This window comes from Microdochium trichocladiopsis, assembly GCF_020744255.1.
Source record: "Microdochium trichocladiopsis strain MPI-CAGE-CH-0230 chromosome Unknown B0I36scaffold_5, whole genome shotgun sequence".
Taxonomy (NCBI): Eukaryota; Fungi; Ascomycota; class Sordariomycetes; order Xylariales; family Microdochiaceae; genus Microdochium; species Microdochium trichocladiopsis.
Window position 1 is genome coordinate 418,551 of NW_025763548.1, and position 23,492 is coordinate 442,042.

The 23,492-nt window shown below is 56.2% G+C and overlaps 8 protein-coding genes across 8 annotated transcripts; 5 read left to right on the forward strand and 3 right to left on the reverse strand.

Annotated features, from left to right (window-relative positions):
- Positions 1–197: 197 nt before the first annotated feature.
- On the reverse strand, positions 198–1,048 carry B0I36DRAFT_322248 (uncharacterized protein). Its single transcript, XM_046153825.1, has one exon. The coding sequence runs from the start codon at positions 946–948 to the stop codon at positions 481–483; it is 468 nt and encodes a 155-aa protein (XP_046012363.1). The 5' UTR covers positions 949–1,048; the 3' UTR covers positions 198–480.
- Positions 1,026–3,002, forward strand: B0I36DRAFT_322249 (glycosyl hydrolase family 3 C-terminal domain-containing protein). The gene has a single exon (XM_046153826.1). The coding sequence runs from the start codon at positions 1,081–1,083 to the stop codon at positions 2,863–2,865; it is 1,785 nt and encodes a 594-aa protein (XP_046012364.1). The 5' UTR covers positions 1,026–1,080; the 3' UTR covers positions 2,866–3,002.
- A 1,321-nt stretch (positions 3,003–4,323) lies between these two features.
- B0I36DRAFT_288258 (extracellular metallo proteinase 5) lies at positions 4,324–6,675 on the forward strand (the record flags this gene model as incomplete). Its single annotated transcript, XM_046151642.1, has 5 exons — positions 4,324–4,656; positions 4,753–5,147; positions 5,219–5,757; positions 5,836–6,259; positions 6,340–6,675. The coding sequence occupies 5 exons, from the start codon at positions 4,324–4,326 to the stop codon at positions 6,521–6,523; spliced, it is 1,875 nt and encodes a 624-aa protein (XP_046012365.1). The 3' UTR covers positions 6,524–6,675.
- Positions 6,676–7,249: 574 nt separating this feature from the next.
- B0I36DRAFT_288261 (P-loop containing nucleoside triphosphate hydrolase protein) lies at positions 7,250–8,540 on the forward strand (the record flags this gene model as incomplete). The annotated part of the gene is made up of 4 exons (XM_046151643.1): positions 7,250–7,356; positions 7,488–7,674; positions 7,749–8,026; positions 8,174–8,540. The coding sequence occupies 4 exons, from the start codon at positions 7,250–7,252 to the stop codon at positions 8,448–8,450; spliced, it is 849 nt and encodes a 282-aa protein (XP_046012366.1). The 3' UTR covers positions 8,451–8,540.
- Positions 8,541–9,084: 544 nt separating this feature from the next.
- B0I36DRAFT_243122 (uncharacterized protein) lies at positions 9,085–10,246 on the reverse strand (the record flags this gene model as incomplete). The annotated part of the gene is made up of 3 exons (XM_046149963.1): positions 9,085–9,156; positions 9,240–10,124; positions 10,205–10,246. The coding sequence occupies 3 exons, from the start codon at positions 10,244–10,246 to the stop codon at positions 9,085–9,087; spliced, it is 999 nt and encodes a 332-aa protein (XP_046012367.1).
- Positions 10,247–10,670: 424 nt separating this feature from the next.
- B0I36DRAFT_430973 (uncharacterized protein) lies at positions 10,671–12,343 on the forward strand (the record flags this gene model as incomplete). Its single annotated transcript, XM_046162565.1, has 5 exons — positions 10,671–10,889; positions 11,057–11,149; positions 11,256–11,405; positions 11,872–11,938; positions 12,027–12,343. The coding sequence occupies exons 1-5, from the start codon at positions 10,860–10,862 to the stop codon at positions 12,341–12,343; spliced, it is 657 nt and encodes a 218-aa protein (XP_046012368.1). The 5' UTR covers positions 10,671–10,859.
- Positions 12,344–15,671: 3,328 nt separating this feature from the next.
- On the forward strand, positions 15,672–16,606 carry B0I36DRAFT_348889 (P-loop containing nucleoside triphosphate hydrolase protein; the record flags this gene model as incomplete). Its single annotated transcript, XM_046156736.1, has 2 exons — positions 15,672–15,822; positions 15,891–16,606. The coding sequence occupies 2 exons, from the start codon at positions 15,672–15,674 to the stop codon at positions 16,604–16,606; spliced, it is 867 nt and encodes a 288-aa protein (XP_046012369.1).
- A 4,011-nt stretch (positions 16,607–20,617) lies between these two features.
- B0I36DRAFT_243005 (ASST-domain-containing protein) lies at positions 20,618–22,304 on the reverse strand (the record flags this gene model as incomplete). The annotated part of the gene is made up of 2 exons (XM_046149952.1): positions 20,618–21,790; positions 21,879–22,304. 2 exons carry the CDS (start codon positions 22,302–22,304, stop codon positions 20,618–20,620), a joined length of 1,599 nt encoding a protein of 532 aa, XP_046012370.1.
- Between the last annotated feature and the right edge of the window lie 1,188 nt (positions 22,305–23,492).

The following is a 23,492-nucleotide window of genomic DNA, read 5'->3' on the forward strand; positions in this document are numbered from 1 at the left end:
CCGTGACTGGCCAGCGGGGTCCTCAGGTCGATCACGACGAGCCGTGACTGGCTGAGGAGAAACTCCGGCCAAATCGCCAGGCCCGCCGCGCTGGGAGAACTTCGGCCGGCGCCAGCCCATCATGCGATCCGACGGGCCCCTTGCGCATTTACCCAGCCAGCGCGGTCCCCCGCCGCGCCTTCCCCACACCTGCCGGTGCTCGGACGGGGGGGCATCACGGCCCCGGCTCCGGGGGCTGCCCAACCCATATAAAGCCTCGAGGTCATGTCACAGCAACGGCAACCGTCATGAACTGGACTATAGGTGTGCCCGTCCCCTCTCACCAAATTTACACATACCACAGTCCACATCATGGCCGACATCAACGTCGAGGAGGTGCTCAAGAAGCTCTCCACCCGCGAGAAGGTCGACCTCCTGGCCGGCATCGACTTCTGGCACACAAAGGGCTTCCCCCAGCACGGCATCCCCTCGCTGAGATTCTCAGACGGCCCCAACGGTGTCCGAGGCACAAAATTCTTCAATGGAGTCCCCGCGGCCTGCTTCCCCTGCGGAACCGCCCTCGGTGCGACCTGGAACACGGAGCTGCTCGAGAAGGCCGGTGCCAAGATGGGCGACGAGGCCAAGGCTAAAGGTGCTCACGTCATCCTTGGGCCTACCATCAACATGCAGAGAGCACCTACTGGAGGCCGTGGCTTCGAGTCTATCGGCGAGGACCCCTTCCTTGCTGGTCTGGGTGCTGCCGCCATCGTCCGTGGCATCCAGTCCACTGGCGTCCAGGCGACTGTCAAGCACTTTGTCTGCAATGACCACGAGCACAAGCGCAACGCTGTCGACGTCATCGTTACAGAGCGTGCCTTGCGCGAGATTTATGCCCTTCCCTTCCAGCTCGCCGTCCGCGATGCTCAGCCAGGTGCCTTCATGACCGGCTACAACTCGGTCCAGGGCCATTACTGCTCCGAGAACACCAAGTTGCTGCAAGACATGCTCCGCGGCGAGTGGGCATGGGACGGTCTCGTCATGAGTGACTGGTTCGGCACCTACTCCACCACAGAGGCCACCAAGGCTGGTCTCGACATTGAGATGCCCGGCCCTCCCCGGTTCCGCGGTGAGCCCCTGGCTTTCAACGTCTCGACCGACAAGGTCCGAGGCCATGTCCTCGACCAGCGCGTCCGTGAGGTGCTCAAGCTCGTCAAGAAGTGCGCGGCCAGTGGTGTGCCTGAGAATGCGCCCGAGGGCAAGGCCGATACGCCCGAGACGGCAGCGCTCCTGCGCCAGATTGGCAACGAGGGTATCGTCGTGCTCAAGAACGACAACAACCTCCTCCCACTCAAGAAGGAGAAGAAGACAGTGGTCATCGGCCCCAATGCCAAGGTCAGCACGTACCACGGTGGAGGCTCTGCCTCGCTGCTGGCGTACTATGCCGTTACCCCCTTCGAGGGCATCAGCAGCAAGACCTCGTTTGCGCCCAAGTACAGCGTCGGCGCGTACAGTCACAAAATGCTGCCCCTTCTGGGCCTCTCAACCAAGACACCAGGCGGCAAGCCTGGTGTTCTGATGAAGTTCTACAATGAGCCCGCGGACGTCAAGGACCGCACGCCGGTTGACGAGCTCGAGCTGGTCAAGACGGAGATGCTCCTCGTCGATTACACCAACCCCAAGCTCAACACGGATGTCTGGTACGCCGAGCTCGAGGCGACACTCACCATCGAGGAGGACGCCACGTGGGAGTTTGGCTGCGTCGTCGCCGGCACGGCCAACGTGTACATTGACGACAAGCTGGTCATCAACAACACAGACCACCAGGTAAAGGGCGATGCTTTCTTCGGCACGTCCACGATCGAGGAGAAGGGAACTCACAAGCTCGAGAAGAACAAGGAGTACAAGATCCGCGTGACCTTTGGCTCTTCCGCCACGTCCCCACTCGCCGACCGCAACGTCTCCCTCGCTGGCGGCGCCCTGCGTCTCGGCGCATGCAAGGTGATTGACGCCAAGGAAGAAATCGAGAATGCCGCGCGGCTCGCCAAGGACGCCGAGCAGGTCATCATCTGCGCAGGGCTCAACGCCGACTGGGAGACCGAGGGCAACGACCGGGCGGACATGAAGCTGCCGCCCGGGCTGGACGACCTCATCTCGGCCGTGCTGGCAGCCAACCCGGACAACACGGTCGTGGTTCTGCAGTCCGGCACGCCCGTGGAGATGCCGTGGGTGAAGCAGGCCAAGTCGCTCGTGTGGGCGGGTTTCGGGGGCAACGAGACGGGCAACACGATCGCGGACGTGCTGTTTGGCGACGTGACTCCTAGCGGCAAGACGAGCCTGACCTTCCCCGTGCGCAACAGCGACAACCCGGCCTTCCTCAACTACCGCACCGAGGCGTCCCGCGTGCTCTACGGCGAGGACATCTACATTGGCTACCGGTACTACGAGTTCGCCGAGCGCGACGTGCTGTTCCCCTTTGGCCACGGCCTGTCCTACACCACCTTCAAGTTCAGCCACCTGCACGTGTCATACACGCACGGCGGCAAGCTCTCGGCCAGGTTCAAGGTGACCAACACGGGCAAGGTTTCGGGAGCGCAGGTCGCGCAGCTGTACGTCGCCCCCCAACAGGCCGCCAAGGTGAACCGCCCGCGCAAGGAGCTCAAGGGATTCGCCAAGACGCGCGAACTGGAGCCCGGGCACGACGCCGAGCTCGCGATCGACGTCGAGGCCAAGTACGCGGCGAGCTACTGGGACGAGGAGCGCGACCAGTGGTGCGTCGAGAAGGGCGAGTACGCGGTGATTGTAGCGGACAGCTCGGCGGTCACCGAGGACAACAGCGTCGTCGGCTCGTTTGTGGTGGAGGAGACGAACTGGTGGTCTGGGTTGTGAGAGGCGAGGGCAGCGGTCCCTTGTTGTAATGTTGTGTTTTATGTACTTGATAACGAGCGTGCCAGTTGCGCGTGGCATGTTGACCAAATTATGACAGCGAAGGGCGTTAGAAAAATCAAGACTTCATTGTTAGAGCATTCTCGAATGTGCATGCGTGCGCATGCATCCGATTGAGAGAGATCACCCGTCTGACCACTAAGGAAGAGTCGCGGCCATAGTTGACGCAGGACCGGGTCCGGGCCGATGATACATCCAGGCATGATGGTCCGGTCGGCAAGGCAGAGTTGCTAGCACTGTTCCTGTTGAATGAGAAAACATGTACCCAGTGCGGTGATCCTCCAAGCAGACTCAGGACCGGAATCAGCACAAGCCGAGGGCGAAGTAGCATGCCCAAGGTGCCGAATAAGGCCGCTATAACTTCGGTGTCAATCTATATAGATTCGGACCGCCATATCAGCATCGGTGACCACCCTTCCACACACCACAACGTCGTCGGCTTTTGGTTCCCAAGCAGTGGTTGGTGGACGACAAGGTGGAGCGTGGAGAGTGCGAGAAAAGGGCACGCATCAAAAAGGCCGCATTCCCCAATTGGGAAGCACGCTTCGTAGTCTGGCCAATCAGGGCGCACTGCGGAGTTGAATGCGCCGGGGCTTTGAAGCGCTTCCTTTTGTGGGAACTCCACGAAGGCCAAGAGAATCCGCCGGGCTTCTCGGTACAGGGTCTAAACATGGAGAATAGACTTGCGCGCTCTAGCAGAGGGGAGCTACTCGAAATATGATCACTCAGGGCGATCGAGTTGGGTATGTGGCTGCACTGATATAGACGGATTTAATTCGACCTGAGGTATGATTATTGAGAAAATTGTTGAAGGCGGGTGGCTTTTACTTGCTCATAAAAGTTGTCAAGCAGCCTTCTTCACCAGACGAGACGAACAAATTTGAAGCACTGCCGTATGTCTTGAGCGCCGGACATCGTTACAGGAGCCAGCGATTGTTCTTCTTCAAAGGAAAAAAGAGCACCCTTGCACACAACGAGGAAGCTCAGACTCCGTCAATTGACGTGCTCCCTGGCCCGTGGAAAGCTCCGAATCAACCCCTGCGGGAAATGTTTGCCGACCCCAGAAAATGGCGGCACCGCTGCATATCTTGGCAGCTCCTCCCATGATGGAGGATTGCCATGCTGGGAAGGGGACTGTCCCCGAGGAGGCAACAAGGCGTGCCCGTCTTGACTGCAGCTCGGGTGCAATCCTTCAGTGCAACGCTGGTCGGTGCCGAGCATAGGGGCTACAGCTGCTGCTTGTACATTCTGGCGGATGGTTTCTTCCGGTGGCTAGATACGTTTCGCCGGTCACAGATTAATACCAAGGCTGGTCCCATCCAAGTCGTAGGGTAAATGACCAACACTGGTTCGGGGTGATCGAAAGAATTAAGCTTCTTTGCGTACCGCTTCCCGACCATGATGCTTGCCTCGAAGAACTTCGCTGTCCTTCTGCTGGCCCTTTTTGGAGGTTCCACCCATGTCGCCGCCAGCGATCTCAGCAGTGCCTACCGCTTCCGTCCAGCACCAGGCTACACCAAGGCCTCCGACGTGGCTGCCAATCAGTCTGTGCAGAGACTCGTCCGTCGTGGTGACTACATCGACACTGCCACAGCTCTCGTTGCGAGCACCGAGCCGAATACCACTTATCGCGTCGTGGGCGATCACTACATCGGCGCCAATGGCATAGGCCATGTCAACTTCAAGCAAACCATCGGTGGGCTTGATATTGACAATGCCGACTTCAGCGTTCATGTGAGTCAGAAACCGGCCTTCCGCTGAAACACCTACGGTATTGCGCTTAGTGGTAAGTGGATATAAAAAGGACTCATCGTGCTGACGCACAAATAGGTCGCTCGTGACGGCAGCATCTTCTCATACAGCAATGCCTTTGTGGCCGCCGAATCGATCAGCCGCAACGCTCTCATCGAGCGAGAGGCACTGCTGGACCCCGTTGCTGCTGTCGAAGTTGTGCTTGCAACATTCTCTTACCCAGTCTCCGGGACGGGGAAGAGTGTGGCTGGAGAAGATGAAAACTCGTTCTCCATCGAAGGCATATCTGGTCTTGTCGAGAGACCTCAAGTGCGATTGAGCTACATGGTCGAGCCGGCTGGAGATGTCACACTCGCGTGGCAGGTCGAGGTTCGCCATGCGCGGCGCTGGCTGTCGGCGCATGTCGCTGCTCAAGGGGAGGCGCGCGTGCTCGGCGTCATGGATTTCCACTCTCATGCGACGTACCAAGTCTTGTAAGTTCAGAAGCCGACTTTTCTCCAGCAGAACATTGTCCTGTTAGGGCTGACAATTATTCGCGAACAAGCCCTTGGGGTATCAACGATCCCTCGGAGGGCACCCGGACTGTTGTCCAGGACCCCCAAGACACCACCTCCTCCCCCAAAGGCTGGCACGCCGACGGCCTCGATGCCAACACCACGATTGGCAATAATGCTCAGGTCGGTGCTGTACCAGACAACTCTGGCCTCGTGCACTTTCCCGACAGCGACACTCTCGACTTCCAGTTCCCCTACAGCCCGGCGGACCCGACGCCGCGCAACTATCTCGAGGCCGCGTGCACGCAGGTCTTTTACATCATCAACATGGCGCATGACCTCTATTACAGCCTCGGGTTCACCGAGGCCGCAGGCAACATGCAGGCCGACAACTTTGACAAAGGAGGACGGCCGTATGACAGGGTCCAGGCCAGCATCCAGCTGTGGAGTGGGATGAACAACGGCATCATGACGCGCACTATTGACGGCCGGGTGTCGTACATGGAGCTGTACATCTTTGACAAGACGGTGCCCAAGCGCGATGTCGCTTTCGACAGCGGCTTCGTGATCCATGAGTACACCCACGGCTGTAGGCTCTCCCCCCTCTCCATTTGATATGCGAACTCGTCCATGATGGCATGCATGACTGACCAGAAGGAAAATCCAGTGACAAACCGTCTCACCGGCGGCCCTGCTAATGGGCAATGCCTCGACTCGTACGAAGCGGACGGCATGGCCGAAGGGTGGAGCGACCTCTTCGCCGCCGCCGTAGCCATCAAGCCCCAGGACACGCCCGCGACCGCCTACTACGGCTTCGCGGGCTGGCCGCTCGGCGCGGCCAACGAGACGGCCCGCATCGCGCTGTACTCGACCGACACGGGCGTCAACGGCCTGACGTACAAGGCCGCGGACAATCGGCAGAAGGTGCACGAGATCGGCACCGTGTGGGCGACGATGCTCTACGAGGTGCTTTGGAACCTGATTGACAAGCACGGCAAGAATGACGGCCCGAAGCCGGTCATGGGGCAGGGTGGCGTGCCCACAGACGGAAAGTACTTGATGCTCAAGCTGCTGACGGATTCGTTTGCCCTGTAAGTTTCTTGCTCTTTGTCTCCTCTCTTGTGAATTCGTGGGTGCGTTGCTGAACGGAGGCGTAATTTGGTTCCTACAGACAGCCATGCAACCCGACATTCATCCAGTCCCGCGATGCCATCCTGGACGCTGACCTCGCCAACACGGGCGGCGTCAACAAGTGCGAAATCTGGAGGGGCTTCGCGAAGCGCGGGTTGGGTGTCAATGCCGTGTTTCGCGAGAATGGGCGTGTGGACAACTTCGATCTGCCTCAGGGCTGCTGAACGGGGAGAGAGAATTATGGGACGCAATGCCAACAGCATGGGTGGACTTTGGTGGACCAGGTCCTGGTCTTGTGCCTTGATGGTGGTGTTCAGTCTGGCAAAATACGAGCACCTTGCAATTACTTTTGAGCTGAGGCCCCGTCTAATAGCACCGAGTACACATGTGTAAAATAAAAGATGAGCATTTCGCGATGAGACAAAAACTCTTGGCTGAAATGACCAGGTGATCTGGCAAACGACGCACCATGGTCGTCCGCTCTCCGCTCGCCCCCTCTTGGGCAGCGGGTTCATTTGCAGGGGTGCGTGATCATACTATGTATACATCGGTTTTCCTGGAGAGGGATTGGCTCGTTCGGTCTTGGACATGCGATAGCGCTATGCAACAACACTAGGTAGTTCTAAACAGTTTCGTGCTCCGTGGATACTGCCAAGGATGGTTGGCATGCATGTCAGCCTGGAAGTCAGACTGTGTCCACAGAGTTGGTGGGGAAGCCTCATGACAGGTCGTCACATCACGTACATGTAGCCGCTTGTTGTTTCAGTCAGCATGCTCGCTGGCGACCATGGTTGGTCTGATGGTTGCTTGTCATTTCGGAATCTAACGACCATACTTTTCCCCACGTGAGGATTTCTGCGTTCTAATCTTATAAGAAGACCCATGCCAGAGCGCCAAGACGCACGAATGTTTGTCTACTAATCTACCAAACGTCCATACCTAACTCAAAAATGGGATCCCTACATGGCCGAAAGCATGCTGCCACGAGATTCGTCGACACACTCCCGCCGCCAACGAAATCAGTCGAGGTCAAGGTGGTTGTGCTCAGCCCAAGCAGGTATGTCACAATCAAACCACAACTTGTTTTGACCCGTGCTGTGCAGCATGCTCTGCACAGTTTGTTCCGGCTCACAGGTCTCGCGTATTCCCATGTCCCTTTAATGACGGGCTGCTGATCGCTTTAGATAGATCCGCAACCTTGGCCACATATCGTGCCCTGAAAGTGCTCGGGTACAAGACTTACCACAACTATGAGAGCATCTACAATGGGCTGCGGGACATGAAGCTCTTCAACGAGTCCATGCGAGCCAAGTTCCACGGGGAGTTCGAGGTCTATCGCCGACCAGAGTTTGAGAAGTGGTTCCAGGGTTATGATGTGAGCGCCCTCTTCCAGCCCGCTATGGGGCCGCGCAAGAAATGCGACTTGAAGCTGACCGAATGGAACCAAAGGCCCTCACGGAACTACCCTCATACTTCCCCGAGGAGATTGTCGAGGCGTACCCGCGCGCAAAGTACATCCTGGTCGAGCGCACCCCGGAGAGCTGGGCGCGCAGCGTCATGAACAGCATCGTCCGCATGACCGAGGACGTCAACAGGTTCCCCACCAGCTTCCTCAAGCAGTTCGACGACGCCATGTACCAGCTTTGCAGCAGCGCGTACATCACAGCCGAGCGCTTCTCGGACGGCAAGTTTGGGCGGCCCGGCGGTCTGGAGGCTTGCGCTGATTGGTACCGCGAGCAGTGAGTAGCCTGCCCCTGGTGTTGGATCATGATTCGGTCGTCCGATTTGGTAGTACCTGAGCAAGCACTTTGTCTGCTCAGCTTTTTGTGGTGAATGCTTGCTGTCGAAGATGCTCTTGCTGACTACCACGACAGTGTTGCTCTGGTCAAGAAGATTGTCCCACCAGAACAGCTGCTGGTTGTGAGACTCGAAGATGGCCTGGACTGGGACGCAATATGTCCATTCCTTCAAATGCCAGTCCCAGACGAGCCCTTCCCACCGCCATTCACCCCGGAAGTGTTCAAGGAGACGGTCGAGGAGTTTATGATGCCTCAGGTGAAAAGAGCCGTGAGAAACGCTGCAGCGCTCATTCTGTCGCCGATAGTAGTCCTTGTCGGTGCAGTATGGTGGGCGTCGGACGGTGTCAGGTGAAACACGGTTTGATATCCTCGGGTGGCACAGCACTTGAGCAGGGCAGGTACTGGGAAGTACTTGCCCGAGCGCAAAGGGGCGGGAGTTGAGAGCTTTTTATGATCACTAGCTGCAAGTATACGCGTAAGGTTTTTCGCTCCCACTATCATGAAGATCCCGCTCTTACTTCAGTGTCAATGTGCGAAGCTCCCTTCTGCTCATCCAGGGAAAAGGTCAGATGGCGAAATTGAGTGATGCGGAGCTTCTGAAGAGGATTCCGGGGAGAAGGCGGCAAATTGGCGTTACTTCCGGATTTTGCAAATCATCAAGCAGGACTCAGAACATGGCCTGGAAAAGGGATGGGTTCGGCAATGCGCGCCTGTGCGCGGGCAGATTTCACAGCCGTGAGGCTGTCCCAGTTCGTGTTCACGTCAAAAGCGACATGGGATTCGCCCGGTCAAGCGCGTGGCAACAGCCTCTTTACAATGGACGCATTAATGAATGATGAAATGCCAATCATGGGTTGCGTATACTTTCACGAACTTGTGATACACTCATGCATTCAGAGTCTAGGCTAGGGAGGCAAGTCCTCGTTACATCGTATCGCCATAGGCCAACACCGACAATTCGTCGTTTACACGAAAGCTCATTATAGCTACAAGACCGCGCTCCAGTCCTCGTTCTTAATGAAGTCCTCCATTGAGGTCAGAGACAACTTTGTGTCAAGCTATTCTTTTTGTTAGCCAAATAGCTCGCCAGTAATATCGAGCATCTAAATTGTACACCTCCAGTGTAACACACGAGACTTACCTGATCGGGGAACACGACAGTGGAATCATCTACAAACCCAAACTCATTCCAGAAGTCAAAACTCCTAATGATCTCGTCATCCACCGGGCTAGGAAGGCCCTTGAAGATCTCACGCCCAGTGACCTGCTTGTACTCGGCCTTGACACCAAGCAGCTCACCCCAGAGGCTAGTGAACTCGGGCCACGTCATGATCTGCGAAGCACCCAGCAGCGTCGTGCCGGGCTTCAAGTGCTCGACCAGCGCCCACGCGAACTCGCCCGTGTCCCGGGGCACGTTGATGAAGGGGACCCACGTGGTCGCCGAAACCGAGCGTGCGATCAGGTAGCTGCCGTCCTCCTGCTTCTGCGGCCACATGAAGGGCATGAGGGTCACATTGTTGGTGTAGTGGCCCATGAGCAGGTAGTTCATCCGCGCGTGCACCTGGGGGAACCGCGCCTCGATCTGCCGCGCCGCCTCGGCCTTGGAGTCGAAATGGTACATGTTGGTGTACTTGCCTTTGCTGGCCTTGGTACTGTCGGTGAGGTACGAGAGGACGAAGCGCTCCAGCGTAGCCAGCACCTCAGGCGCGGCGGCTGCCTCGGCCACGGCCACGTTCTGTGCGACTTCGCGTTCAAACGCGTGCTTGAGGAGCGCCTCTCCCTTGAGCGTTGAGGAGGGGTTGGATATTTCCGGCCATATCGGTGCGAAGAAGTCGGTGTTGCAGAAAATGGCGGCGGCTCCTGTAAGCGCTGGAATGAGTGTCGAGGGTGCTGCGTCTAGGTCGCCCTGAACGATCTCTACGCCCTCAACCGCAAGTGCCTTAGCCTTATCGCCAGAGGGGTTCCTTGTGATGCCTCGGACTTTCCATCCAGGCAGACTGAGAAACTTTCTGGCCACAGAACAGCCCTGGTAGATTGTCAGCGTTCAGTGGAGTACTTACAGACCACAGTATCTTGTGGTCTGTAGAGTTTCACGTGAAGAGTTACCTGCAGTCCAGTAACGCCAACTACAACAATTAGTTTCGGCATGTCGTTATGTTTTGATGGTCACTTGCGGTACGTTCGTCAGTTCTTAATGCTTTGTGCTTCGTGCTTTGTGCCTTGTGCTTCACTAACAATCATGAGAAGGCCAAGGCCATCTTTATACTGCGTCACTGGAAACAACAAAACCCCGACACAATCGGAGCACGACACCTTCTCGGTCTCTAGAAACACCCGTCAACCTAGTAGACACTCGGGACACCATGTTCACGATGTTCAAGACGGATCGGTTCAATAATTAAGCCGTCGGTTGCTAGCGTACCGTGGAGGTCAAAGTCGTGCCAACCAGATTTGTAATGCAGAAACGAGCTCTGATTGGCTCAAAGTGCTTGCTAAGCAGCACCGTGGGTCTCGATGCCAAGTCGGGAATCTGAGGTTTATGGAGAATGGGCCACTTTGATAATGAAAGAGACATTTGAATGGCATATTCTTATCTTTCCGGCCTGGGTGGTCTTGTCGAAGGGATGGACTTCAATTTTCATTACCAATATTGGATGTGGGGCTCAGGACAACAAGCCTGCAATTCTGTCGTGAGCCTCACCATCACTGCGGTGATGAGTCCCCAGGGGACTTGAAATGTAACGACAGCTTTGTCAAAGCAATGAAAATCATATCAATTGATGCCCCCAATGTAAGCGCATCTCAATTTAACCCAATTGTCGGCCTGGATAAGTTCTCGCGCGGGTGCATTAGTTCAGCACTTCGCCGAATGACGTGGGTTGGATTAGCGGAAGCTCTGGTTATTACGCGGATAGCCTCTTTGATATTCATGGGGGTATAGAACAGCCTATCTCGTAGTTCATAAGTCAGGTCAGATCATGCCACTATGATAGAAGTGTCCAAGAGACTTCACCTGCCTCAATGGATATGGTCACGCACTTGACCACTTTGGTAAGCAAACAGCCACACCTATACCAGGAGGAACGTAGACATCCTGAAGTTTGATATGATGCAGTTCTGCAACAGCGGAAGACTGAGATGCCCTCCGCTTATCTAGTTCGCGTTTGACCGAGTGGTCGGAGTACAGTTACAAGACGGGACAACCGCCCCGAGACCCACCACTCCTGGTTTCGTGCTCGAACCCAACGTTGTTGCCAGAACCATTGAGTGGGCAATTGAGCTCAGTCATCGGGCTCTGGAAGCCACGGTGAGCTCAATCTTTGCCATGCTTTCATTAGCCTCACCAAAACATAGTTCCTTGTGTGCGAACTTCCTGGTTGGTCCACTATGTCTCTACATCACTCACAAAGTTAACCGCTTTGCATGTCTTGCTTATGTCTTTTTCACTTACAAAGACGTCAGCTCTTGCCAAAATGTTTCAACGGCTCGTTCGAGAGAACGCTTGCTCTTCATTGAGGACCACTGAGTCGTCAAAATTTGCGTCCTTACTGTCACCTTTCATCAACAGTTCAAGAAAGACAGTTGATTTGAACTCGAGTTGGAGACAGTTCTGGCGCACAATCAACCATCCCTGGGCCAATTCAGGCGGCTCCGCGATTCCACGTGATTCTCACGAGTCGGTGTGTTCAAGGAACAGGTAGTCCCGGTTCTTAACTAGGCATCTTTGTTTAAGATTCTGCATGTCTCCATCAAATCATGCCGTTCTATTACAGAAAGGCCAGAAGGGGAACTCTGTCGCCGTCAAGTCCAAGCACTTCGCCACAACAGCGTTATCACATGGTAAACTTGTATATGAGACGAATGACACATACATACTACTTGAATCCGCCACGAGCTACTAAATGTACAGGACGCCAATAATAAATAGGTAAGGCACGAACGCATTCATCTAAGAGCCTGGACATCCTATCGCTCATAATGCGTCTCTTACACTTCCACCGTATTCTTTGGAACCACAGCCACCACCACAATCAATGGCACAGCGGTGAAGGAGAAAACAGCGAGCTAGTCTTCTTGGCAGGTATCCCAGCCTTTATCGTTGCCAGCAGTGGCGGCGGTGGCAACACCATCAAGACCACAAGCAGTAGCGTCGAGTGTATGGGTGCATGCCTCGCTCCTTTCGGCGGCAAAATCTCCATTCCTGAGAGGGGGGCTGAACACGAGGCACGAGGCGCGGCCAAGTAAGGTCGAGAGCATGCACGGAGCGAGCAAAACAACCTGCTTTGAGACGAACAGATCATGGCACCTAGCTATCTGCCGGGTTTCGGGCCTTTTTACATTTGGCTTCAAACTGTCCAAGCCAGCAGCCAGCGTCGACATGTTCCGTCAAAAGGCACAAACTAAACTTTACACAGCGCCTCACCACCACCACCACCACCACCACCACCACTTGGCAAGACCAGCCACAGAAAAACTGAAAACCACCATGGCATGAGAGCACACAGCCATCAAGCAGCTGACAGCTGACAGCTCAACGGTGATTTACACACACCCAGCTAGCACCACGAGCCTAGATGTGCTCAGCAGGGCTTGGCAGGAGAAGACCAGCAGGGCGAGGCTGGTGTGGCCGGCAACGCATCCTAGCCAATGTACTCCTCCCGTCGTACAATCTTTCCCCAGCTGACGCCAGCGTCCCCAGTTTTGACTTTGGCCTCGTTTCGGCCGTCCGCCAGCAGCAACAAGCAGCAGCACCACCACCACCACCACCTTCCCTACACACCACGCACAAGGTCAATAAGGTTTGTGGGTTCGTGTTGTCATGGGCAATGAGGAGAGGAGAGTTCTGATTGATTTCTTGATTTCAATTGCAATTGTCACGCCAACCGGACTACTCAACAGATTGGGGAACCAATCTGCCTTTCATCAGAATTACTGGCGACGATCACGTCAATGGTGAAGCTGTTGTCCTTTGGGACTATCATGATTCTTGCTGCGGAATGCAGTCAGTACCTTAAGCTTAAGGTACCTAGAGTGCACATGTGCAAGGGCCCCCCCGCCTGCCCGGCCGGCCAAGTGGTTGCGACCTCCCCGCCAAGCACGCGACGCCAACGCCACCACCCACCTGGCCGCCCGCCCTGTAAATTGGAAAAGCGGCTGAAGCTCGAGGCTAAATGCTCGCGTGGCTAGGGTGGTCCTATCTCCGCTGAGCGAAGCGGGTTATAGACCAATGTTTCCTGAAATCCGTCAATGGAACCTGAGCCGGATCCTGCACATTCCACACAATTGCTCTGTAAGCAAGACGACGATGATGTGCATGTAGACAGAATTCCTCCCGAGAGGAAGAATGATGCGCGATTATGCGAGCCCGTACCGACTTTCTAGAAATGTGCAGGAATGTTACCCCTGGGCTCTACGAGCGGGGGCGTTGAACGCGCTTGGGGTCTTGGCGACCTCATGCTTGCGATGTCAGGTTGACAGAGATTGTGGGCAAACAGGGATGGGCTACAGCCAATGAATCCTTCTATGTGGCATTCCCTCTGGAGCCGAATGTGACGAGTAATGCCCCCTGGACGACGGCTGATTTTCCGACTTGGCACAATCTCACAACAGAACTGTCTTAATTGCAGTACTGTGGCAAGGCTTCTCGCCGATTACAAGCAAACGTACCTGCATCAAGCAGGCTGTGTTTGTACAGTTACCAGCCCGAGCGTGCTGACAGGAGGGTGCCAGGGTAGTCGGCTACCGGTTCGCTGGTCAATGGATCCACCACCCCTGCAATGCACCCGAGTGCGATTAATCAAACCAAAGGTGGTGGGAACATGGCAGTGCATGCTAGGCCTGCCAATGCAGCCATTAATACCACATTTTGAGTGTTGGTCCCGGCACTAATTAGAGTCCAGGGGTCGAATCGGCGGGCAATCGGTGCTGGTGGCAGTAGTTTAATCGTTCTGTCACAGCCTGCCAGGGACCAGCCCTGCTGCTGGTCTGCCAACCGGTCCTGTCGATCGCTCTCTCACGGCCCACGAAAGACGGCCAGGTGTGTGGTGTTATCGGCGCTGCACACTTGACGCCATTCTTCCCCAGTCTGATGGCATCGAGCAGCAAAGCAGGTAGCATATATTGAGGTGCTGCCAGTTTTGAAAGTCGGTCGTAGTTTGCGTTGTTTCTGGTTGATGCGGCCATGCGATACTATGGGGGCTGTCGTCCACCAGCCAGATGAGCGCGACCACAAGAGACTTCCGAGCGACCACGATTAAGCATAACGACCAAAGGCAATGCTGCATTCCAAGCGACGATGATCTGCCCCGCGCAGCTGCCAAATCACCTTTCGGGACGGACAGAGCGCCTTGAACCTACCTTAAGGTACTTAGAGAAGAGGGGCTGGCCTAGGTATATCTGACACTGGTCCGTGGCCAACGGGCGCAACCTTGTCAGGCAGGACGTGCGAAGCGAGGGAAGGCGATCCAACCACTCAGCGGGCGCAGTGTGACCGCCTTGCGGCTGTCGCTGAAGTGGGAAAGGGGCTCGATCAAGCTCATGTCCAGAGAACATCGAGAGCGACCTCGTGCGAGTTGGAGTCGGTCCAAGATTTTCAGGAGATTGCCACCAGAGGTTGGGGTCGGGCGTGCAGGTGCTTGCGAGCATGGCCGCCACTGGATAGGGAGTGCTCGGGAGCGATCCCCGGCGGACCGGATTGTCTATGCGTCAGCCACCAGGATCTTCAGATCTGCGACGACTGGAAACCGGCTTAGGCGGCGCTCAGAGCACTGCATGAGTTGGTATCCTTGCTGTTGTCTCTGAGAGATCGGCCTCCATGGAGCCGGTGATGACGACGAGCAGGCCCGCACTGGAGACACGTCCATGTTGCGCGCCGTGATTGTCGGGACTCGAGATGTCAATCGGCAACGAACGAGCTGCTGAAACGCATCAGCCACGCTGTAATGAGGAGACGACGGGGTGGAGCGCGACAGGGCTGGCTGGGTGGCCATGCCATCCGAGAGTCGCCTGTCGCAACGTGGCGTGGGAGTGCCGGGAGCGAGTGGGTGCGTGGGAGTGCTGCCATGCACCGAAGCGGGAGCACCTCAGGCATCATCTCCTTCCCTCCCTGCCACCACCGGCGCGAGCGCTAATGCAGGCACACGCGAGCAGGAGGGTGACGAAAACAGACACGACCACACCACTGCACTCGAGGCACCCTGCCCCCTGCCACCACTTGCACTGCTCCACCAGGCTCAGCGCCTCCTTTCCCACCCCCCGTCCGTCCGCCTGTACGATGGGAGGCGGCGTATTATTTCATTCTTGAAGGCCTCCTCCCCAGAACTCCTCGTCCTCGCACCCGCCTTTCGACTCTACCACCCACTCGCCTTCGCCTTTCGTATCGCCCTCTTGTTACTGCTCCGGTCATCCAACTTGTCCCGGCAGCCTCCTCTCGTTTTCAGCAACCACACAAGCTCTCAACCACCTCTGTCACTCCTTCGCAAACCCCCCCCCCCCTCGCGCACACAGCCAGCCTGTCGCCCAAGAAACGACATCTTTGTGCCCATAATCCAATACCAATACCTCACCCTTCACAATGGCCGTCCCCCAGACCTATGCCGAGCGCTACTCGCGCAAGCCCATCACCGACATCTTCACAGCCGACACCGACTTTGACCGCAGAGAATGCACCCGCAAGGTCCCCATGAAGGTCCTCATCCTCGGCCTTGGCCGCACCGGAACTGCCTGTAAGTCGAGTGCCACCCTCCGACTTGTATGAAACCACCGACATACTGACCACACACACACACAACAGCCATGCGCGCCGCCATGCAACAGCTCGGCTACGTCGACACCTACCACATGATGTCCTGCTCCATTGAGAACCCGCCCGACGCCCTTCTCTGGATGGATGCCCTCCGCGCAAAGTACGACGGCGTTGGCGAGTTCACCCGCAAGGACTGGGACAAGCTGCTCGGCAACTGCCAGGCCGTCTGCGACTGGCCCGCCATCGCCTTTGCCAAGGAGCTCATCGAGGCCTACCCGGACGCCAAGGTTGTCCTCACCAACCGCGACGTCGACTCGTGGCACGCCTCGACCATGCGCACCGTCTACTGGCGCGTCACCGACCCCGAGCTCAAGGCCCTCGCCAACTTCTCCTGGGCCGCCAGCATGTACCAGCCCATGCTCCAGAAGTTCTTTGACTGCTTCTTCGAGGGCGACTTTGTCAACAAGGGCAAGGAGATCTACACCCGCCACTACGAGGAGGTCCGCGCCCTGGTCCCCAAGGAGCGCCTGCTCGAGTTCCAGGTCAAGGAGGGCTGGGAGCCCCTCTGCGAGTTCCTCGGCGAGCCCGTCCCCTACGACTCGAAATTCCCCAACGTCAACGACAACCGCGACTTTGTCGCCCGCTCCCGCCGCCGCAACCGCAACCAGATGTACAACGTCGCCCTCCGGTGGGTGCACGTGTCTGCCATGGTCGGCGTGGCCGTCTACTCGGCCCACTACGTCTTTGAGAAGTACATCAAGTAAAAAGACGCGGGGCCAGCATTGTTGGGGTTTTCATTTTTTGCCTGCTGGAACAATGCGGCAAAAGAGTTGTTCAACTTGGGTTTCACGGAAAATCACATCGGTTTAGGGTCGGCGTTCTGGGGGTTCATCAAGCTTAATGTTGGTCGGTTTCTTCTTTATATCATGGGTATATATATATATATGGTGTGGTGCATTGGCACTTTTTTGGAGAGATCCAAGTGTCGAATCTCGTCTTCTCTACTGCTTGCAGGCACAAGACTCGTTTTTGTTAGCTCGAATCTAGATGGCCAGAAATAGCATGTTGGAATGATAGTATGAGCTACAACAAAAACAGCACACTCCAAGTGATCTTCTGATTGTGAGAAAACATGGCCAAGCGAAGCACTTGCAATATCTTTCGTTGCACATTCTCATGCCGCACTGGCATCACTGAGGCTCTAGACAAGCAACACACTTAGTACATCCCACATCCAACCACGCCAGCGTCTTCCATATTGGTGTATCGCAGCATCCGGTTCAATCATCAGACCCTCGGCAAATGGTAGACTCACGGACGAGCTGTCTCAATGACGTCGTTACCTCTCGCTCTCCTGTAGTGGCCAATGCCTCGCTCACCGACAAAAGGCATGTAATTTGGCACGCCCCTTGGCAGGAACGGATTTTACAGTACATGCTGGTTCGTGTGGAGCGGCGAGCGGAGCCGCAAGTCCCACTCGTCGTACATATTTCCCGAATTTCCAAGGACAAGCTTCTTGCCCGGGTTTTCACTTGGAAAGGAGCAGCAGCAGGAGCCATCAGCTTTTCGAACGTGACGTGGTCGGGGGCGGGATTGGTGGGGGCCGATGCAATAATTGATGCCCCCATCAAATGTAACAGCCACGGCGATCCTTGGTCTGATGCTTGCAAACCCATGTGCAAAACTGCCGGCCACCAATGGAATAGTCAAAATGCCAGATCAGACCGGGCCGGGTAACATACGTACTTAGGCGTACATAAAAGTAAGGTAAGGTTTAGAGTACATAGATCCTGAAACCGGTGCGTCATCAGCGCATGCAACGACCCGCAAGTCCACATTGCCCGCCGGCCGCGTGGGCAGAGTGGATAGAATAATATCCCCGACCCTCCGCCGCGCGGGAGATAAGAACCCCATATTGGAATACCATGACGATTTGAGGCAGGCGGGGGCCCAAGGTTGAAGGGGAAGGAGAGGTGGTGGGGGACGATGGAGGAGACTACGTACGTGTGTTGTACTTTGTGTGTGTGTACGCGCGTCGCCTCCCCGAGCTACCTAGACATGTCTGAGCCGCATGGACTCTGGACCGGGGAGGGGGGCGAGTTATGATCGCCAAAAAGCATGATGGTGATGCTGATACACGAATTGCTTGCGTGTCCTGGCAGACGGGCGGGTTCGGGTGGCCAGTATGGGGGTAGTAGTCAAATCACACGTTTCTGTAGCTGGCAATCTTGCACGTGCTGCACATCGCAGGTAATGAGGTTGTCGTTCGTCATCTTGTGGTCCACAGCGTTTGCTGGGCACCGAATCCACTGAAGTGTGCTGTGCTCAAATGCGGGCCACCCTTGATGAAGGCGATGGTGATGATGTTGTTGGACATTGAAGCAGAGCCAATATCGCATGAGCCGGGCACACAAGTCGGTTGCCTGCACACCTGCAAAATAGATTCCTTTTTCCCGTATAATCCAAAGAATCCTCGGGGGCTTTCTTCCGCGGGCGCAAAGCCACGCCCGAAACAGGGATAGGCCCTGAACCAGACTTGCATGCACATTTAATACCAGAACAATGTAAATGCTCGTGGTTCAAGCAAGACGCGTGGCACTCAGCCTACAAGGACCCAGCCTCGACTCTTTTCCGAGCGAGTATTCCAGGCTGTCACTGCGCTGCACTCCCATCAAGGAAGCATGCAGTGCAAGCTGGCAGATTGACCAGACCAGGCCCTGTATCCCAGCCCTGGATACTCCAAGGGGCTGCCACATCGGACGCTCCACGGAAGCCCCCGTATACGACGTGTCATGCCGCACCAATACCCACGACTCCCTGTATATATATGCTATGACGCGCGGAGAAGCACCGACCCTGGGGGGGGGGCATGCACTTCCGGGGGAGAAAACCCCAGCGACAGTTGAAAAGGTTGACATTGAGCATGGCTGCCGTGAGACTGAGCAACGGTCTGGTCTGATAAGGGCACAATGACCACGTCTCCTACTACTACCTACGACATTTTTGTGCATCCCAGGTGTTGTCGCTATTTCAGGCTAATTAACGACCCCCGGTGGACGTGCGAGTCAATTGAAGGACCTCGGATCAATCGGCACAATTTCAAGACACACCTTCCCATTCTAAAAACTAAGCATAACCATAATTAACCTGCATGCCATGTCAATTCACTGGCAATCCAGTCATGGCCCGTTCAACCTTAAAACACTATTTTGATTAATTGAATCCGCCGGGGGACACTGGCCCAGATCTGATACTGGCCCAAATCTGTCATTCTGCGAGCCCGCCGTGGGCGCACCAGCTTTCTAGCTAGCCGATTGACAGACAGACAGACCACAAAGCGAACTGCACCAGCCGTCGGATACCACTAAATCACAGCGCATAGCCCACGCGTCGTAAGCCACGCTAGCGTTAGGCGAAGAAGGTGAGCGGACGGAATTGACTTCCCAAAGATGATGAAAAGAGCGGAAAGGTCAACCAGCACGGGCGGGCGGCCGGGCGGGTTCGCGGCGCGGCCCCGCGGAAATTACAACACGCCACGCGTGGATTGCAACATAATACTCAAGCCGCACCTAGTTAGCTAGCGTGCTTTTCAAAGATAGTCCCCGGCCCCCTGGCCCCTGCCACAATTGGCCCCCAAGGCTTGGTCTTTCAGGCCCCCCCCCCCCCCCGCTGTTCCGTCTAGTCTTGTTTTCTTTTTTTCCCCTTCTTTTCTCCTCGCCCGTCTTGCTGCTCGGAGCCCCACCACTTCACATGGCATTGCGTGCGTGCGTGCTGGCGTGCATGCACGACGCCACGCACGACTAACGGCCGCAGCAGCAGCGGCTCTCGGCTGCCCTTCCATTCCAGGTTGGTCCCTATTCGCTGTGGGGTTTGTGCTCCCCCCTGAACAGTGCAGTGCGCGTTCCTTGGCCCAGCCCAGCCGCACGCACGCTTGTAGAAAGTACGTTGTACGTACCATAGTAGTGCCTCGGTCTTGAAAGTTTGCCAAACTCCGAACAGATACAGGATGCGGACGTGTGTGTGTATAAGTGCGTGTGTGTGTGTGTAAATACTGGTCATTAGATGTACCTCTGATATGTAAAAGAAAATAAACAACAGAATGAAAAAAAGGAGCCCAAACCCGCTTACGCCATGCCGCTGCTGCATATGTGCCTGTTTCCCCCCCTTCCTTCTAAACCAGTATAAAGAAACTAGTCGGTGATGCAAACCGCGTTTTTTGTGATGTCCAACCAAAGGGGATATCCTAACTGCCATCTTGGCTCTCCTTTTCCTGTGATTCATGCGATATTTTTATTTCTTTATTTCCTTCTTCTTTCTTTCGTTCCATTGCTGCGGCTGCTTCACCGAAATGCCATCCGCCGCCGCAGCGAAGGCGTCGAACGCCATATTGACTTCATCATGTACCCTGCCATGCCCAGGCTGAGGGCACCGCAGAAGTAGACGAGCATGCGCATCATCCAGTCCTGCTCCTCGTTGATTGGAGGCCTGTTGCGAGACCATGGCTATTTGGCGCAGGTGTCAGCGAAAGAGGTCTCTAAACGTAACAAAACATTGGGGGCGGCCGCGGCGGATGCAATGAGTGAGCAGAGTATACGACGGATGTGCTTTGACCCATTGCCGAAGTGCATGTCGATCGTGGCGATCGCCGGTAAAGCACAGATGCACTTGCATCATGTCATGTCGGGGCCCGCAGGGGTGCCGAAGAGGTGGGGGAATGAAGATCCATCGCCGAACAAGCCGCACAAGAAAGTCGTTGCACCGGCTTCAAAAGTAAATCAGTCATGGAGACTTACCTGGCCAAAGGCCGTGCCGTTCAGAGACTCTCCGACGCCAAGCACGTTGCCGCCCGCATCCTTGGCCACAACCCGCAGCCACGCCGGGTAGTGATATTGAAGGTCGATGGCTGTCTCAAAGTCGACCTTGGTCTTGGTCGTCAGCTTCTTCCACTCGGTTGTGTCGACGATTTGACCCGTCTCGTTGGTCCACGTGAGGTCTTTGGCACCCTCGAGAATCCATTCCTTGATCTCGGTCGCGCCGTTCCAGCTCACATAGACCTTCCACTCGCGATCTTCGCTCTGGTCCAGGATCGACACCGGTAGCGTCAGTGGCCAGCCGTGCCACTCATACTTGTGCACCCGGTACGACATGACGTCTGAAAAGGTATATCGCGACTCGGGCGCAAAATGCACGTCGCAAAGCACGGTGCCGTCTGCGGCATACTCGGTGAACGCTGCCGAGTCGCCATAGCCTAGCAAGACGTGGCCGTTGGGCAAGGTCTGGTACGATCCTTGCGACTTGCCAATGATCTTGCGGGGGTTGAAGTATTCCGCCACGATTTCCGCCGACAGTGTAGTTTGGTCGACACGAATCTTGAGCCCACGAGTCAGGGCCCGCTCGAGGTGCATGTCGTCCACCGCATTGTCGAACAGGGTGATGGCGGTATAGTCGTCGGCCCAACGCGCATCGTGCTGGTAGGCAAAGTTGGTAGCATTGCCTCCCGAGCGGTCGATAAACATGTTGTCCTTGCCGCCCATGATCCACAGGACGTCGCCGTTGCCCCCATCAATGTACACAAGCGCCTGCAGGAAGCGGCTCGAGACGAGGTAGTTGCCCCTGTTGTCCTTGTCAATGCTATTGATGTGGAACCAGTCCCAAGGCACATCGTTCTCGCCATCCGTGCCGATCTCGTTCATTGCCGAGGATATCTTGAGGTGGTCGAGGGCACTCCACTCGAATATCGCCGCGCCCGTCTCGATATCGATCTCTTGGATGTAACAATCCCATACTGGGCCCGAAAAGGTCTTACCCACGGGGCTCAAGTCGACATCTCGTCTCGCGTATATCGTGATGAGGGCGGTCCCTTCTGGCGTTATTACAAAGTCGTGCAAGTCGGCATCCTTGCCATTGGCAGCTCGGATCTTTTTGAACTCCTTGTAATTCTTGTCGAACTGTCAAGTGCAAAACCACATTAGTTTGACTGGTTGCAAACGGTGATGCACAGACCGAGGCCGTCCGCAAGCCTCGCATGACACCTACCATATGTATTGTGCCAGCGCCATGACCGCCGACCGTGTCGTCGCCCGACCAGAAGGTCAGATACTTTTCGTCCTTGTAGGTCTGAACCTTGAGGTCGTAGAGCTGCTGGCGTTCGTACCCCGAGGTCCACACCAGCCGGCCGTCGCTGTCAAAGATGGTCGCTTGTGGCGTGAGCATCTGCTTGCCACGAGGCGCGAGGAATGTGTACATGGATGTCGCACACTCGGCGTTCGACTGGAGTATGTTGAACTTGGGGACGTCGTGCGAAAGCGTCCGGTGGGCCTGGTAGGGGTGCATGCCGTATGCCTCCTTTTCGTAGCCATAGTCGTTGTAGAATGCGTGGCCCCCTGGGGGTGACACCACGGCAGCGCTGGCGACACCGCTGCTAGCAACGAGCCCTGCGATCCATGGCGACGGGCCCCTCATGATTGGCAGGAAGACCAGTCCGGACTACCACCAGCGCTCGTTGTCGCACCGCGACGTCGTTGACATTAGACGAGATCGTGCCGCCGCTCCGTGGATTGGTGCGTGGGGTGGTGAGGCCGGAGAAAACGAGAGACAGTCGACAGCAAAGGTGGTCGCTCTTCGGAGGAGGATTCTGGGTGCTGGCTGTTTCGGACCCGGGGAAACCAGGAATGTCGACGTTGACCTCTGGAATACCAAGGGATGCAGGTGCCGTGCTGGGTGGTTGTCGTTGGCGTTGTGATCTGGCGGAAGAACGTGTGGCCTGGATCTGCGCTGATCTTTCTGGGTTGCTAAACTGGGGTGTGGCCCGGCGCTGTCAGAGGCCCGCTCTGCTTGGTCACTATCAACCTAGCTGGCAGCAAAGCGATGCCCGCCGCGCAGTTGGTTCGTCATGTGTGTGGGTGGCCCTCGGGGATTAGATTAGACGCAACCTTGAAAGGCACCGCATAGTGTACAAGATTTCAAGGCCCCTGGCAGCAGCGCGGCGCCAACTGTCCTGGCGGGCGATTCTAATTGCTACACTACCCACGGCCACCAGAGTTGCCCTGCGTTGCCGCATTCCCGGGCGGCTCCAAAGACGTGCAGCCGCACCGCCTGTGGCCACAGGCGAGGACAGGCTATCTCGGCCTCGCCTGCAGGGGCACAACCATGGGGTTGGTCCTTGGCGTCCTGCTGGCCTCCAGGAACACGACACCTGTGCGAGCAAGGTGTTTATGCACTTGTGGTGGTCAGCTGCTGACGGATGGCCATGGTGTTTGGCCACTATGTTCATTTGTTCCTGCAGACTCGTATCGTCAAGGAGGTGTTCTCCAGCACACACGCGTCCTGGGATTTTACTTTGGCATGGGCGCGTGGCGCTTCCGCTGCCAGCTTGGTTCTGCTTCAAAGCCCCTCTTGAGGCTGAGCCTCGTTGCGTCGGCTGTCCTTGGCGGGCCACGACCAACTGCTAGCGCCGGGACCACGGAACTGACATCGCCGACCCTCTGCGACTGGCTCCACCAGGGATCATGCCTGGCGAGTCGGGCTGATACGGTGTACTCGGTAGGTGCATGGCGTTGTTGGCTCGCGCGACGCGATTGCGACAAAATTCCTTGCCCGATGACGGTATGGCTTTTTCAGGGGGTGCAGGAAAGGGGGCTTCTGTGCTAA

What these genes read in the sequence shown, in the direction of transcription:
- B0I36DRAFT_322248 (XM_046153825.1), bottom strand. Translation starts at nt 948, where the DNA reads ATGGCCCTGGACCGAGTTGTAGCCGGTCATGAAGGCACCTGGCTGAGC.
- B0I36DRAFT_322249 (XM_046153826.1), top strand. Translation starts at nt 1,081, where the DNA reads ATGCCCGGCCCTCCCCGGTTCCGCGGTGAGCCCCTGGCTTTCAACGTC.